General features: G+C 38.6%; 1 protein-coding gene and 1 pseudogene across 1 annotated transcript; both read right to left on the bottom strand.

Moving 5' to 3' along the window:
* Window positions 1–7571: 7571 nt before the first annotated feature.
* On the bottom strand, window positions 7572–12168 carry LOC131915662 (tripartite motif-containing protein 43-like). Its single transcript, XM_059269068.1, has 6 exons — window positions 11758–12168; window positions 10433–10528; window positions 9655–9885; window positions 8857–8879; window positions 8362–8459; window positions 7572–8089 (listed from the first exon to the last, which is right to left on the bottom strand). Exons 1-6 carry the CDS (start codon window positions 12166–12168, stop codon window positions 7572–7574), a joined length of 1377 nt encoding a protein of 458 aa, XP_059125051.1.
* A 2596-nt stretch (window positions 12169–14764) lies between these two features.
* LOC131915661 (T-complex protein 1 subunit gamma-like) lies at window positions 14765–15602 on the bottom strand (annotated as a pseudogene).
* Between the last annotated feature and the right edge of the window lie 334 nt (window positions 15603–15936).

The raw sequence follows: 15936 nt of genomic DNA, 5'->3' as shown, positions 1-15936 counted from the left end.
TTGGTCTTGTTGACAATGTTCTTTGTCCTACAAAAGCTTCTCAATTTCAAGAGGTCCCATTTATTAATTGTTTCTCTCAGTGTCTGTGCTACTGGTGTTGTATTTAGGAAGTGATCTCCGCTGCCAATGCGTTCAAGACTACTTCCTTCTTTCTCTTCTATTAGGTTCAGAATAACTGGATCTACATTGAGGTCTTTGATCCATTTGGACTTAAGTTTTGTGCATGGTTACAGATATGGATTTATTTGCAGTCTTTTACATGTTGACATCCAGTTATGCCAGCACCATTTGTTGAAGATGCTTTCTTTTTCCATTATATAGTTTTGGCTTCTTTGTCAAAAATCATATGTTTATAGGTGTTCAGATTAATGTCCAGGTCTTCAGTTTGGTTCCATTGTTCCACAGGTGAGCTTTTATGCCAGTACTAAGCTGTTTTTCTTACGGTAGCTCTATAGTAGAGCTTGAAGTCAGGGATTGTGATGCCTCCAGAGGTTGTTTTATTGTACAGGATTGTTTTGGCTATCCTGGGTGTTTTGTTTTACCATATGAAATTGAATATTGTTCTTACCAGGTCTGTGAAGAATTGTATTGGGATTTTGATGGGGATTGCATTGAATCTGTAGGTTGCTTTTGGTAAGATTGCCATTTTAATATGTTAATCCTAACTCTCTATGAGCATGGGAGATCTTTTCATTTTCTGACATCTTCTTCAATTTCTTTCTTCAGGGAATTAAAGTTCTTGTCATACAGGTCCTTCACTTCCTTAGTTAGAGTTACCCCAAGGTATTTTTTATCATTTGTGGCTATTGTAAAGGGTGTTGTATCTCTGAAATCTTTCTCAGCCCATTCGTCATTTGTATATAGGAGGGCTACTGATTTTTTGAGTTAATCTTGTATCCTGCTACATTGCTGAAGGTGTTTATAAGATGTATTTGTTCCTTGGTCAAATTTTTGGGGTCACTTATGTATACTATCATGTCATCTGCAAATAGTGCATGCTTGACATCTTCCTTTCCAATTTGTATCCCCTTGATCTCCTTATGTTGTCTTATTGCTCTGGCTAGAACTTCAAGTACTATATTGAATAAGTATCAGGAGAACGGACAGCCTTGTCTTGTTCATGATTTTAGTGGAATCACTTTGAGCTTCTCTCCATTTACTTTGATGTTGGCTGTTGGCTTGCTGTAAATTGCCTTTATTATGTTTAGGTGTGTTTCTTATAGTCCTGATCTCTCCAAGACCTTTATCATGAAGGGGTGTTGAATTTTGTAAAAGGCCTTTTTAGCATCGAGTGAGATGATCATGTGTTTTTTTTTTTAAGTTTGTTTATATGGTGTATTACATTGACAGACTGTAGCTGGAGAATTTCTCTCCAGCTCCTGCCACCAAGTCCCGCCAGTCCCAGAGCCCACTTATAAAATAAACACACAGACTCTTACATTATTTAAACTGCTTGGCCATTAGCTCAGGCCTGTTATTGTCTAGCTCTTACTCTTATATTTAGCCCATTTCTATTAATCTTTACTTTGCCACATGGCTCATGGCTTACTGGTACCTTACATCTTCCTTGTCCTGATGGCGGCTGGCAGTGTCTCTCTCTCAGCCTTCCACTTCCCAGAATTCTTTTCCTTGTCCCGCCTATACTTCCTGCCTAGCCAATGGCCAATCAGTGATTTATTTACTGACCAATGAGCAACACACTTGACATACAGACCATCCCACAACAACAGACTTTCATATGTTGAATGACCCTTGCATCCCTGGGATGAAGCCTACTTGGTCATGGTGGATAATTGTTTTTATGTGTTCCTGGAGTCTGTTTGCCAATATTTTATCGAGTATTTTTGCATCAATGTTCATAAGAGAGATTGGTGTATAATTTTCTTTCTTTGTTGCATTTTTGTTTGTCTTGGGAATTAGGGTAATTGTAGCCTCATAGAAGCAGTTGGGTAATGTTCCTTTTGTTTCTATTGTGTGGAACAATTTAAAAAGTATTGGTATTATCTCTTCTTTGAAGGTATGGTAGAATTCTGTGCTGAAACCGTCTAACCATTTGATCTTGGACTTTTTTGGTTGGGAGATTTTAATGACTGTTTCTTTTTCCTTAGGGGTTATTGGTCTATTTAAATAGTTTATCTGGTTTTGATTTAACCCAGGTATGTGGTGCCTATCCAGAAAATTATCCATTTTTTTTTAGATTTTTCAGTTTTGTAGAGTACAGGTTTTTGAAGTATGACCCGATGATCCTCTGTATTTCCTCAATGTTAGTTGTTATGTCTCCCTTTTCTTTTCTGATAGTCATAATTTAGATGCTCTATCTCTACCTTTTGGTTAGTTTGGATATGGGTTGGTCTATCTTGTTGATTTTCTCAAAGAACCAACTCTTTGTTTCATTGATTCTTTGTATTGTTCTTTTTGTTTCTATTTTATTGATTTTTGCTCTTAATTTGATTATTTTCTGGCATCTCTTCCTCCTGGGTGACTTTGCTTCTTTTTGTTCTAGAGCTTTCAGGTGTGCTGTTAAGTCACTAGTGTGAGATTTCTCCAACTTCTTTAAGTGGGCATTTAATGCTATGAATTTCCCTCTTAGCACTGCTTTCATTGTGTTTCATAAGTTTGAGTATGTGGTATATTCATTTTCATTGATCTCTAGGAAGTCTTTAATTTCTTTCTTTATTTCTTCCTTGACCCGTTGGTGATTCAGTTGAGCATTATTAAGTTTCTATGAGATTATAGACTTTCTGTAATTTTTCTTGATGTTGAAATCTAGCTTTAAACCATGGTGGTCTGATAGAACACAGGAGGTCATTCCAGTTTTTTTGTATCTGTTGAGATTTGCTTTGTGGCCAAGTATGTGGTTGATTTCAGAGAAGGTACCATGGGGTGCTGAGAAGAAGGTATATTTTTTTTTGTTAGGATGGAATGTTCTGTAGATATCAATTAAGTCCATTTGAGTAATAACATCAGTTAAATGTCTTATTTCTCTGTTAAGTTTTGGTGTTGCATATCTGTCCAGTGGTGAGAGTAGGGTATTGAAGTCTGCCACTATTAATGTGTGGGGTTTTATATGTGATTCAAGCCTTAGTAATGTTTCTTTTACATATGTGGGTGCCCTTGTGTTTGGGGCATAAATGTTCATAATTGAAACTTCATTTTGGTGGATCTTTCTTGTGATGAGTATGTAATGTCTTTCTTGATCTCTTTTGATTGATTTTAGTTTGAAGTCTATTTTGCTGAATATTAGGATGGCTACAACACCTTCCTTCTTTTTTTTATTTTTATTTTGCAATACAATTCAGTTCTACATATCAGGATTTCCTTGTTCTCCTCCCTCCTGCCACCTCACCTTCCCCCCAGCCCACCCCCCATTCCCACCTCCTCCAGGGCAAATCCTCCCCCACGGACTGAGATCAACCTGGTAGACTCAGTCCAGGTAGGTCCAGTCCCCTCCTCCCAGGCTGAGCCAAGCAATCCTGCCACCTTCCTTCTTAAAACCATTTGATTACAAAGACTTTTCCCATCCTTATACTCTGCCAGGTAATGTCTATCTTTGAAACCAAGGTGGGATCAGAGACAGAACAGTCACTAGATACAAAGGCTAGAAAATGGTGGCACTCATACCTTTAATCTTAGCACTCCAGATGTAGAAATCCCTCTGGATCTCTGTGAGTTCAAGGCCACATTGGAAATGGCCAGGCATGGTGACACACACCTTTAATCCCAGAAAGCGAGCCTTTTATCCCAGGGAGTGGTGGTAGAAAGCAGAAAGGTATGTAAGGTATGAGGACCAGAAACTAGAAGCATTTGCCTGGTTAAGCTTTCAGGCTTCTAGCAGCACAGTTCAGCTGACAGCCATTTGGATATGTGGACACAGAGGCTTCCAGACTGAGGAAACAAGATCAGCTGAGAAATTGGCCAGGTGAGGTTAGCTGTGGCTTGTTCTGTCTCTCTGACCATCCATGATTTCACCCCAATAACTGTCCCTGGGTTTGATTTTATTAATAAGTCTCTCTAAGATTCCTGCTACAGGGTCTAGTCTGTTCGGTGTTCTATAGGCTTCTTGTATCTTCATAGGTATTTCCTTCTTTAAGTTGGGAAAGTTTTCTTCTATGATCATGTTGAATGTATTTTCTGTGCCTTTGAGTTGGTATTCTTCTTCTTCTTCTATCCCTATTATTCTTAGGTTTGGTCTTTTCGTTGTGTCCCAGAGTTCTTGGACATTTTGTGTTATGACTTTTTTGGTTTGGGTATTTTCTTTGACTGACGAATCCATTTCCTCTATTGTATCCTCTACACCAGAGATCCTCTCTTCCATTTCTTGCATTCTGTTCATTATGCTTGCATCCGTGTTTCCTTTTAGTTTTTAGAAGTATTTTGTACAACTAGTTTTGAGCATAAACATCTGAACTGCAGTTCCTTCCAGATCCATCCCTTTTTCCTACTCACTCAACTTTCTGTCTTAAAAAAAATCATTAATCTCATTCTATTTCGTTTTCAACTGTTTGTAGTTGACAATAGAGATGGAAGACACCTTGCTCCCCAGCTTCTGGAGATCACAGTAACCAGACAGAAGACTGTGGAGAAATGTTCTAGATATGAAATATTGAAGAACGGTCTGAATCTCAATCAAGTGCTGTAGATCGCTTTGCACCTCCATGCTGTGGGATTTTCTTATTTCTAATGTTTTTAGGTGAAAGAAAACTAGACCACTTTGTCCTACTTTTCCATCTTACAGGTCCTTTGTATATAGCCTACCAGTAGACCATGTGAGCAGGATTTAAGATGATCTGAACACTCCAGAAGATCCAGGTTTTGGTGGGTCTTCCTGCTTTAAATGATTCAATCAAGAAAAATCACTAACAAGAAAAATCACAGCCTCTTGTTTTAAATTAATTCCAGATGTAGTCGAATTAACAGCCAAGAATAGCCATCTCAAGGGATGACCACTTTGTATTAGTGATTCTTTGGGGAGCTCATTGCTAATAGAGGCTAATTCTGTGTCTAGAGGTGAGACTCTTTCAAACCTTCCCACATTCATATCAACATATTCATTGTTCTTTTCTGGTTTATGCAGCCATTTCTAGGAGAGACTGTTTCACAGCACACTTCCTGGTATTCTGGCTCTCACTGTCTTTCTGACCCCTCTTCCACAATATTTCTGGAGCCATTGATGTAGGATATAGATATATCTGTTGGGGTTCAGATCCCCATGATCTCTTGATATTTACGTTCTGTCCAGTTGTGAGTGTCTGCCTGTATCCCCGAGGGATTCTTTTCTATGTTCTTGTAAATAAGCATGACTAGGCTTTTCTTACTTGATCTGAAATCTAATGCATTTTTCAGTTTAATAGTAAACCAAATCAAGCATAAATTGTTTCAGGGATTGTGAGATCAAGGCAACGACAGGAATAACTAATAAGGGTAAAGGCAGGAAAAATGTGTTTAGTATTTTTTGACATACAAGTTGTCAACATGGAGATGTGTTTAGTGTTTAGAGATCACAAGGAACCATACTGGTTAAGACAGCTTCCAAGGAGTGTGTAAAACGATGATGAGAAATACGATAATATTACATGTAACTTACCCATTAAATCCTGGGTGAGGGAACTGGTGTTGTCAGACTGGTAAGATTTTCTGTATGTAAAGCTTATTTAGACTTCTAGGTATAAATATGGTTCAGATAAGGATTATTCCTAACTGAGTTAGCAGGAATCCTATTGATGGAGTCATGACCTGTGCTATCATTCATGCTATGGCTCTTATGTAGTATCTTTTTGGTGTTTGAATTATAATCATTACAGTAACAGGTGTTACCTGATAGGGAACCAGAAGATGGAGCCCTTCACCACCCTTTAAGCAAATTTCACTGCCTCTAAAGTGGTAGCCTTAACCCTAGTTGAGTAGATCATGAAAGCCATTTAGAATCTGCCTTTGACAATACCAGAGGAAAAGGAGTTGGATGATTTGGTTCATTTTAAGGAAACCTCTGGGGTGTAAACTAAGCTTTATGTGGAGCTCCCTGATCCTTCTCTTTGGTGGGCTCAGGATTAGGAAGGGAGGCTACAAGGATGAAGACATCCTGAAGTAGATGATGGTGGGTTTTCTCCTTTGGGAATTCTCTGTTTAGATCTATAATCCATTTTTAACTGGGTTAATTGTTTGCCTGACGTCCAGTTGAGTTCTTTACATATTTTTGATATTAGCCCTTTATTGGTTGTGTAGTAGTTAAACCTCTTTTCCTATTCTGTAGGCTGACTCTTTGTCCCAATGATGGTGTCCTATGCCAAACAAAAGCTTTTCATTTCCACGAGATCCTATTTATTAATTGTTGTTCTCAGTGCCTGTGCTATTGGTGTTCTGTTAAAAAAATATTTTCCTGTTTCAAATGAGTTCAAGGCTATTCCTGCATTTCCCTTCTATCATATTCAAAATATTTTTCTGAGGTCTTTGATCTATTTAGAGTTGAGATCTGTACAGGGTAATAAAGATTGATGTGTTGGAATCTTCTACACAAAGCCATCTAGTTTGACCTGGTACATTTTTTAAAGATGTTGTATTCATTTTATTTTGTATTTTCCACTTTAAAAATAAAAAATCAGGTATTCATAAGTGTGTGAATTTATAAATTTATGTGTAGATCTTAATTTGCTTCCATTGATCAATGCATCTACTTTTATGACAACATCAAACTATTTTTATTGCTATAGCTCTGTAGTACAATTTGAAAACACGAGAGTGATATATCTAGCAGTTCTTTTATTATTCATGATTGTTTTGGCTTTCTCATTTTATTTTTATTTTTTGCATCTTTTGTTGTCCTCAAGATTTTTTTTGTATTTCTCTACGAATCTGATAATTGTCCTTTCAAGTGTTTAAAAATTATGGCCTGGCGGTGGATTTGCACTCCTTTAATCTTAGCAGACAGATTTCTGTGACTCTTATGCCAGCATGATCTACAGTTCAAAATCTAGGATAGCCAAGGCTACAGAGAGAAAACCTGTCTGGAATGTACCCATCACCAAAAAAAAGTGGTTTCTTTTTTTGTGGTGGTAGCACAAGCCTTTAATCCTAGCATTGGGGATTCAGAGTCAGGGGGATATCTGCGAGTTCAAGATCAGCCTCCTCCATAGCCTTGTCCAGGACAGTCAAGGCTACAAAAATCTTGTCTCAAATAACAAAAAAAAAATGAAGGAAGGAAGGATAGAAAGAAAGAAGGAAGTTTTTTTCAGGTGTTGGTGGTATATGCTTTTAATCCCAGCACCTGGAATGCAGAGAACAGCCCAAGCTACAAAAAGAACCAGTGTCTCAAAACACCAAAGGAGCCTCTGTCAAACTGACATTAAATTAGTCTGCACAATGCGTATCTGTTCTCCTGCTTGACACCATTAAATGGAATCCCACAGTGTGCAAATCAAGCAAACAAAAATCCCTATGAAAGGAAGGGTTCTTTGTGGAATATGTGGACCACAGAATAAAACGAAACATAGTCTATCATTTTTTCCTTTAATACTATTTTAATATTTAATAGCAATAAAGGAGGTAACATTACACTAGGAAACACTTAAAAAACACTAAAGTACTGGATTCCAGGTTCCCCACATATGACCACGGGAGAAGAAAGGCCAGACAGGGTAATTGAAGGTGCCAGGAGGGTACCTGTATATGAGGGAACTCTTGGCAACATTCACAAAACTTAAACTTCCATCCTCACAATCAAGGAACACACCAACTCTGCCCAGTGGCTTCTCTATATAGTGCTGGAATACTGGGCATGTGGTAAGGAGACTGTAATCATTATCCTCCTTCACACACACAAGAAGAAATGCACCTTCAGGTTCAATCAGTTGGTTTCTATTCCTCAACCAGGAATACTTACAGACCCCTACAGCCCAGTCCCAAGAGTCATTCAACTTAATCTCCCAGTAATATTTCCCTGAGATGAAGCTCTGTGATCCCCAGGAAGCAAAATAGAATCCAGCATAACCCGCAGATTTATCTTTATGGTGAGGCCTGAAGCTCAATCTTCTCATGGCATGAAATAGGTTCATCTTGTAATGCAGCATGGTTACATTATCAAAGAAAATGGGCACTGTGGGAAAAGTAAACATTTTAGGAAAAATGACCATTTACATTTCTTGAGTGAGAGATGTCCATAGAGTCTTCATGGATTTTAAAAATAGAAAGCTGAGATTTGAGGCTAAATTTGGCTCATATACACCAATGTCAATAATTTCCACAAGAAGAGAGTGGTAGCATGCTGAAAAGTTTTTTGAAAATTTCAGATGCAGGGGAGTTAAAATATCTGTGTTTACAAAATGTTATCTCATTGTTGAAGGACACTTTATCAGTGGAGACACTCACCTTGCAAGTGGTTGTAACTTTCAGTCAGTCCAGTAATGGGTGGGGCTTGGAGTTTTGGTTTTATAGTGTGAATCATGCTCAGCTGCATTGACTCACTCCTGCAAGAGAAGAAGACATTGATCTGCCTGGTGCTGACAATACCATCACAGTGATTCGGAAAAACTTCACTTCCAAGTTCAGCCAAATGGCTCAGGGGATAAACACCTTCCCACATAAGCCTGACAACTTGAGTTTAATCCCATTATGGATGGAGAAGACTGTCTCCTGAAAGCTGTCCTCTGACCTGCACACATGTGCAATGGCACATGTACATGCACACTCACACATATTCACACACACATAAATATAACAAATTTAGTAAAAAATCCCAAACATATTAAACACAAACAATTGAGGATTTTCTATATAAAGTGTATCTGCACTTTGCTAAGGCAGCTTGTTCAATTTGATAGTTTATTTGAGAGTTTCCTGGCTTGCACTAATGGCAAAACTCACCTTCTGAATATGTCATCCAAGCCCTGCAAAGAAGACAACAAGAAGTTAGATTTCTGAAGAAATAGCATACGATGCTTGTTTATAGAGTTCATACAAATATCAGTCACCGTCACACCAATCTGGCCTGAAAATTTATATTCATGTCTCAGGATGATGCCAACCAAGTAGGTTAGCATGATTCAAATTCTGATGAAATCAGACTGGAGAGTCAAATTTGAGGACATGGGTATTGACTGTACATTGCTTTTGAACTCCCACCTGTCTTCAAAGGGAACTTTCCCTGAGCTTGTCTACAAGTCCCAGAGGTACTTTAGCTAAGGGTACTCAAAAAGGTTGGGCTCACTCCTGCATTGTTCCTCACACCTGTAAATCAAGAATTGAGAGGTTAGAGGCCTGAGAATTACTGTGAGTTGCAGGCCATCATGCATCACCTAGTAGGAACCTTTCTCAAATCCCAACCTCTCAAATAACACTCAAAATACAGCTTTCAAAGAGAAGAAATTGAACCATAGGTATCTTGAAAATTGTGCACAATATCCAAGTAGAGGAAAATGAGTGTTGGAAACAGCAGCCACTGAATTTGGGCTCTCAGAGAAGCAAGGTAAAAATCCAAAAATTAGGACCTTTTCCTTCAAGAATCTACTGACATAATTTCAAAAAGCTTGTTTTTTCAAGATTATTTCTGAAAAGGAAAACCCCTAACATAAATCTAGGAAATATTGAAAGCTATCTTAGTATAACAATCACCATTGTGGGCCTAAGACAATAAAGCCTCTTCCTGTACTCCTCCATGCTCACCTGAAGCAGGACCACATATGGCTCCTGGGACATTGCCATTAGCTCCTGATACATTTCCCTTAGTTCTTTGCTCTTTTGGATCATCATGGCTTCACTTGTCCTGAGTTTCTCTAAAACACATTGGCCTTCATTTCTCATAGACTCAATGTGTTTCTCTTCCTCTTCACAGAGGAGTGGATGCAGTTTCCTATACTCTGTCCTGATCATTTCTTCCTGAAGAGTCAAGTAGTCCTGAAGAAAAAGGAACATTCTCAATCATTTGCAAAGTATTTTTTCTCCTCCATTGTATTCTCCTATGCTTAAATTTCACAAATGACTCTTATAACTATATAGAATCTTATTGACTATCCCTACATTTCAGAAAATGTAAATTCCTTGGTTTCATTTATTTCTTCTTTATTAATTACACAGGCAAACAGACCCTAAGCATTTTTACCTATATTAGAGGTGCAGAACTGCCTGAAGTAAAGGTATTGATTGATCATTCATATGTTGAGTCAGATGTGAAACTCCTCTTGTAGTAATTAGAATTCATGGTATAGTCATAGAGTCTAATGCATGCAGTGTGTTGAATTGTCAGCAATTCACTCATTAGTCCCAGACTCTTCTGGACAGCCAGACCATTCATTCTATGTATAGTTATACTAACACTCAGGATTAGGGCCAGCAGGAAATGTTTTCCAACTATCATATCCCATGCCTCATACTCAATTCACGATTGATAAATTTTGAAAAATATGTACATCAACCAGATTTTAAGCATGGTTCTCATACTCACCATCCACAGAGTTGTCATTCTGTTCTCTGCTTCTATATTCTCTTGATTTTCTTGGATCTTCTCCCATAAAGATGCCATTTGCTTCAGAATTCTTTCCTTTAAAAAACAATGAATGTCAACTTTTGATAAATAGTACTGAGACACAGACTCTCAGGCAATTAACATAATTACTTTACTGCGAGTTGGGGGATTACAATGCTATATTTTTTCACATTTGGTAACTATGAATTTTAGATTTCAGAACATATTAATAGAAAATATAGCATACCAAGAGTCCAATTGGCGAGAAAGAGGAGGCTTTGTATGCGCTAGAATTGTTGAGACCAAGATTGGCAAAAGCACAGGGACAAATAGCCAAACTAATGGAAACACCTGAACTATGAACCAGTAGCTGAGGAGCCCCCATTTGGATCAGGCCCTCTGGATAAGTGAGACAGTTGATTAGCTTGTACTGTTTGGGAGGCACCCAGTCAATGAGCCCAGGACCTGTTGTTAGTGCATGAGCTGGTTGTTTGGAACCTGGTGCCTATTCAGGGACACTTCTCTCAGCCTGGGAGGAGGGGACTGGATGTGCCTGGACTGAATCTACCAGGTTGAGCTGAATCCACAGGGGAGTCTTTGCACTGGAGGAGATGGGAATGGGGGGTGGTTTGGGGGGAAGAGAGGGGGGAATGGATTGGGAGGACAAGGGAATCTGTGACTGAGATGTAAAATTAAATTAAATCATAAAATAAAAAAGAAAATATAGGCCGGGCGGTGGTGGCGCACGCCTTTAATCCCAGCACTCGGGAGGCAGAGCCAGGTGGATCTCTGTGAGTTCGAGGCCAGCCTGGGCTACCAAGTGAGTTCCAGGAGAGGCGCAAAGCTACACAGAGAAACCCTGTCTTGAAAAAAAACCAAAAAAAAAAAAAAAAAAAAAAAGAAAATATAGCATACCCCTTTACTGAGATATAGTGGTTAATAATTTTAATTAATGTCTGGGTAATTTGCATAATATTGGGATTTCCAGATACTTGTCTGTAGATGACTCCAATGTACTTTTTTAAATTGTGTCCTCAGTCATAGAGACATTTAAGAGATATGAAGTTATTATTGCACTTTCCAGTGACCTGGGCATAATGTATCATAAAATACAAATGATCTTTACACTCATGGGTTCCCCCAAGGAATATTTAAATTCCTAGTCACCTTTTCTTCATTAGATGTTAATAAAGTGCCACCATTCTGAAAACAGTGCCTTTGTCATAATGAGGACCAGTATCTTCCTGTGGTTTCCTAAGCCTACCTATCTACAGCTTGCAAGTTCTCTCAGAATCATCACTTACCATTTGATCCTCAGCAGCTGCTTCAATGGGACAGTGTCTGTCTCCTCTGTGCTCATGAGAGTTAGAACAGAGTTGACAGAGGAAGATCCTGTTCTCAGCACAGAAGATCCTCTTAATAACCTTGTGAGTCACACACTTATGCTCCTCAGAGCTCAGGTCCTTCACGAGGCTGGCTTTTCTGACAATGGACACCAGCTTCTTCAGAACAATGTTGGTTCTCCAGCTCTTCTTCTGTGATGGTTCCCTACACATAGGGCATTGGACAGGAAGTTGAGTATCTTCCCAGGAAAGGTGGAGGCAGGCTCGACAGAAGCTGTGGCCACAGGTTATGGTGACTGGGTCTGTCAGGCAGCTCAGGCAGATGAAGCAGGTAAGTTCTTTTTGAAAGGCTTGTGAGAGGTCTGACTCCATTTCTCTGAATGAAGAAAAGCAAAATTGCTATTATTGGACCCCAGAGATGCCAGAGACTGCACATAATTTGCTTAAAGGTGTGATTCAATCTGTGTATTGCAGAACAGGCTTCATTTTTTTGAGACCAAAAATCAATATAATATAGAATTTTAGTTGCTGATCGTTCCTGTTTCACTCTTCTTAACAGAAATACACATTGATCTGATAAACTTCTGAGCCCTACCACCTGCATCTTTTTGGAGACTCCATCCAAATTAGTACCTTGGTTTATGGTCTGAGACAGGTTTCCCCAGTGCTTATGAAAAAAAATATACACTGTGGAGTGATCAAATTCCTTCATGTCCACTTGCTGGCCTTTCACTACAGACACAGGTAGGTTAAACACATGCTTCTTTGTTGTCTATTCAAGAAAGTACTTCCTACTTCACATGGTCCCTAGTAAATGCTTTACTTGATTTCTGATTTTAGCATCTTAGTCGTTCACATCCCACTGTCCCACCCCTTGACACTTGAAGGCAACATATGTTACTTGTCTTCATTTAGCTGAAAATACCTAACAAGAATAAGAATTAATTTGGTTCGTAATTCAAGGATATTGTTCATCATTGTGGTGAAGAAATGGTGGCAGGAGTTTGAAGTAGCTGGTCTAATGGCATCCAAAATCAAGAAACAGAAAACAAGAAACACTTGCTGCTCAGCTCCTGTTTTCTTTTTCCTTCCTTCAGTTTGAGACCTTAACCCATGGAGTGATCAAGTGATCTCATGAGAATTTAGTGTGGATCTTTCCAAGTGTAGCAATTCTACCTCAAATAATCCTTCACAGACAACCCCAGAGGTTCCATGTGTTTCTTAAAATCTCAATGAATCAAATATTAGGGTACTCTGTGGGGAACCTTGTTTGTTTACCAAGGATAGACTTCTGGGTTGAGTTTAAGGGATGAATCCTTGAGGCATAAATGAGGCTCTCATGACTACTGGATACTTGTCTATCTCAGCAACAGGTGCCCATTGCCCTTCTCTTTGAATATCTACACAAATGAAGAATCTTGATTTGATTGAGGTAAATATCCTCCAAAAAACTTAAGCTTTTGGTGTCTGAAGCAAATGGCATCAAATGGCTTTAGCTGGTGGTTCTGTATATGTATACTTCAATACAATACTAATACTCATTGTTGGAGACTGCAATGCTGCCTTTCTTAATTTGCTTGATGGCCCTCCTTCCCTTATTTTTCTGTACATTAGATACTTAATTCCAAAGTAACAAATAAGTACACAGAGATAATGAAAATTGAACAGAGACCTGAAAAATTGCACCTGATTTTAACTAGAATCTACTTTCATGAATAGAATATTGTGACTAGTTTTCTCTAATTTCATCACATATATAGTTCCAACCTAATAAATCAATCAATAGTAGAAATAGCCAGTATTTCTAAGACCGTAAAATATGACCACACATTACTTCACACTGTGATATCTTTCTAAAAAGTTTACAAAAGGCGGGGCAGTGGTGGCACACTCCTTTAATCCCAGAACTCAGGAGACAGAGGCAGGCAGATCTCTTTGAGTTCAAGGCCTGCCTGGTCTTCAAATCGATTTCCAGGAAAGGCACAAAACTACACAGAGAAACCCTGTCTCGAAAAACAAAAAAAAAAAAAAAAGTTTACGACAGAAAAATACTAAAATGTTTTTCTTTGCTAAATCATGAGTTTTCACTTTTATACATAATATTTATAGAATATATCTCTAAACACTAGAAATTTTCAACCTATTCAGAGTATGGATTTTCTATATTATATGTGTACATTTAATTTAGATATGTCCATGTTGCATATATGAAGTACATCAGACACGCTCAAAGAATGTTTTTAGAATTTAGAGAAAGATCAAAATTGAAAATAGAACATCAGAGCAATGAAAGACTGTATATGGATAAACTAAAATTATCTATAGCTGTAACTCACAGTATATTTACAAAGAGAGATGACCAATGGGAGCAGAATCTCTTTTGATAAACAGCAAAATATGAAGCATTTTTAGCAGAAACTTTAGTTTGTTAATAAATTAAAAACAAGAAATATCAACGACTTTCCACCTGTAAATTGTCCACTCACCCAAGAAATAGACTCCGGCCTCAGCAGTGTTTTGTGGAGACACAGCAATACTAGCTCAGCTCTGGGGTATGATCCTCAATGTGTGGAGGAGATAGATGTAGCAGTCTAGGAACCAGAAGATATAGAAACTCACTCTGTCTGGTCTAGAGAAGAATGAAGCTGTCTGGCCCATGGAGTGTCCTTATATACTCTCTAAAGACCACGCCCACTTCCTCCCATGGTTGCTTTAAATAATGCTTCCAATAGGTAAGTCCTTGAAAATAGCATTATTCTTAATAGACAGAAGATTAAATTAACTTTGTGGCCAATGTTCACAAACAAACCTCCACAGTAAGGTTTCCTGAGTTCCTGCTTAGCTGGGTGTGGTAGCTCACACCTTTAATCCTAGAGTGCTAGGGATTGGGCTGCTGAAGTAGTAGGAGTTTTAGTAGCTCACACCTTTAATCCTAGAGTCTTAGGGATTGGGCTGCTGAAGTAGTGTTTTAATTCAAGGCCACCTGGGATATACAATAATAACTTTGCAGAATTCGGGTGAAATACTCCTCTCGTGTAAATCAATGTCAGTATGGCTTTCTGCTTTCTTGTACTCCTTAGAAGAATCCAGTAGCACAATCTTAGGGTTCTTGATATAGTGGTGCATTCGTGAATGGGTCACATCCTCGATAATCATGACTCCACGTAAGACACATGAGTCTTCAATGATGCCCTCAGGGATCTTTTTTTCCACTCCTGCATACTTCTTGATGTCAGTTTCCTTTAGGCCAGTCTCTCCAAACTGCACAGTCTCGACAGCATCCAGGGCTATATTGCATGCCAAAGAGGACACTCAAATGAAGACTTTTGCAGTAATAGAGCTATTGATGATGTTCAGCATTATATCACAGTTATTGACATCAATGGGGTATTGATTTTCTTCAGAGTGCTCATCATATCAGCCAGTGTCATGTGGTAAGCACTGATCACCACTGTTGGGTGCATCTGCTGCTTAGAAAGTGCTCAGCCACAGACAGCATTTCTCCTGCAAGAATAATTACTGATGTGGTTCCATCTCCAACCTCCTCATCCTGGGACCTGCTAATTTTAACCATGGACTTGTCTGCTGGATGCTAGACTTGAATGTCTGGAAGAACGGCATTGCCATCCTTGGTCATCACGATGCCTCCCATTGTGTCCATTGTTCATCATCGATGTAGGTCCCAAACATGTCCGGATGATGTCTGCAATTTTCTTCGTAGCATTGACATTTCCAGATTGAACTTTTCTTCCAGATTCATGCTTTGTATTTTGACTGAGCATGAGCACTGGACTGTGGTCCATCATGGTGGCACGGTTGAAAGCCCTGTACCCAGAGCTGGGGAAGCAGGCAGAAACTTCTGGAGAGAAAGAGCCATGAAGTAAACACTGCCCCCTCAGGACTGACATAGAAACCTCTGCTTTTCCTTTTGTAATTTAACAGTTAATGATATCAATCCGTATTTTAGCAAATATCAACATTAAAAAATTCTTAATAATTCTTGAGAATGTATTGAATTCATTTTTATCATATTCAACTCAACATCCATTTCTTTGAGATTCATCCCCTTTCTATACCCATTCACCATTCAACTTTCTGTTCTTTTTTTTTTTAATACATGGAGAAGAAGACAGTGGTGGC

Source organism: Peromyscus eremicus, chromosome 7 (assembly GCF_949786415.1).
Source record: "Peromyscus eremicus chromosome 7, PerEre_H2_v1, whole genome shotgun sequence".
Classification (NCBI taxonomy): Eukaryota; Metazoa; Chordata; class Mammalia; order Rodentia; family Cricetidae; genus Peromyscus; species Peromyscus eremicus.
Note: the sequence above shows the minus strand (reverse complement) of the source record. Positions and strands in the feature narration are given on the sequence as shown.

What these genes read in the sequence shown, in the direction of transcription:
- LOC131915662 (XM_059269068.1), bottom strand. Translation starts at nt 12,168, where the DNA reads ATGGAGTCAGACCTCTCACAAGCCTTTCAAAAAGAACTTACCTGCTTC. An exon ending in CAGCTGCTGAGGATCAAATG is followed by an intron (nt 10,529 to 11,757) that starts GTAAGTGATGAT and finishes TGTTTTTTAAAG; the next exon opens with GAAAGAATTCTGAAGCAAAT. An exon ending in GAATGACAACTCTGTGGATG is followed by an intron (nt 9,886 to 10,432) that starts GTGAGTATGAGA and finishes CTTTTTCTTCAG; the next exon opens with GACTACTTGACTCTTCAGGA.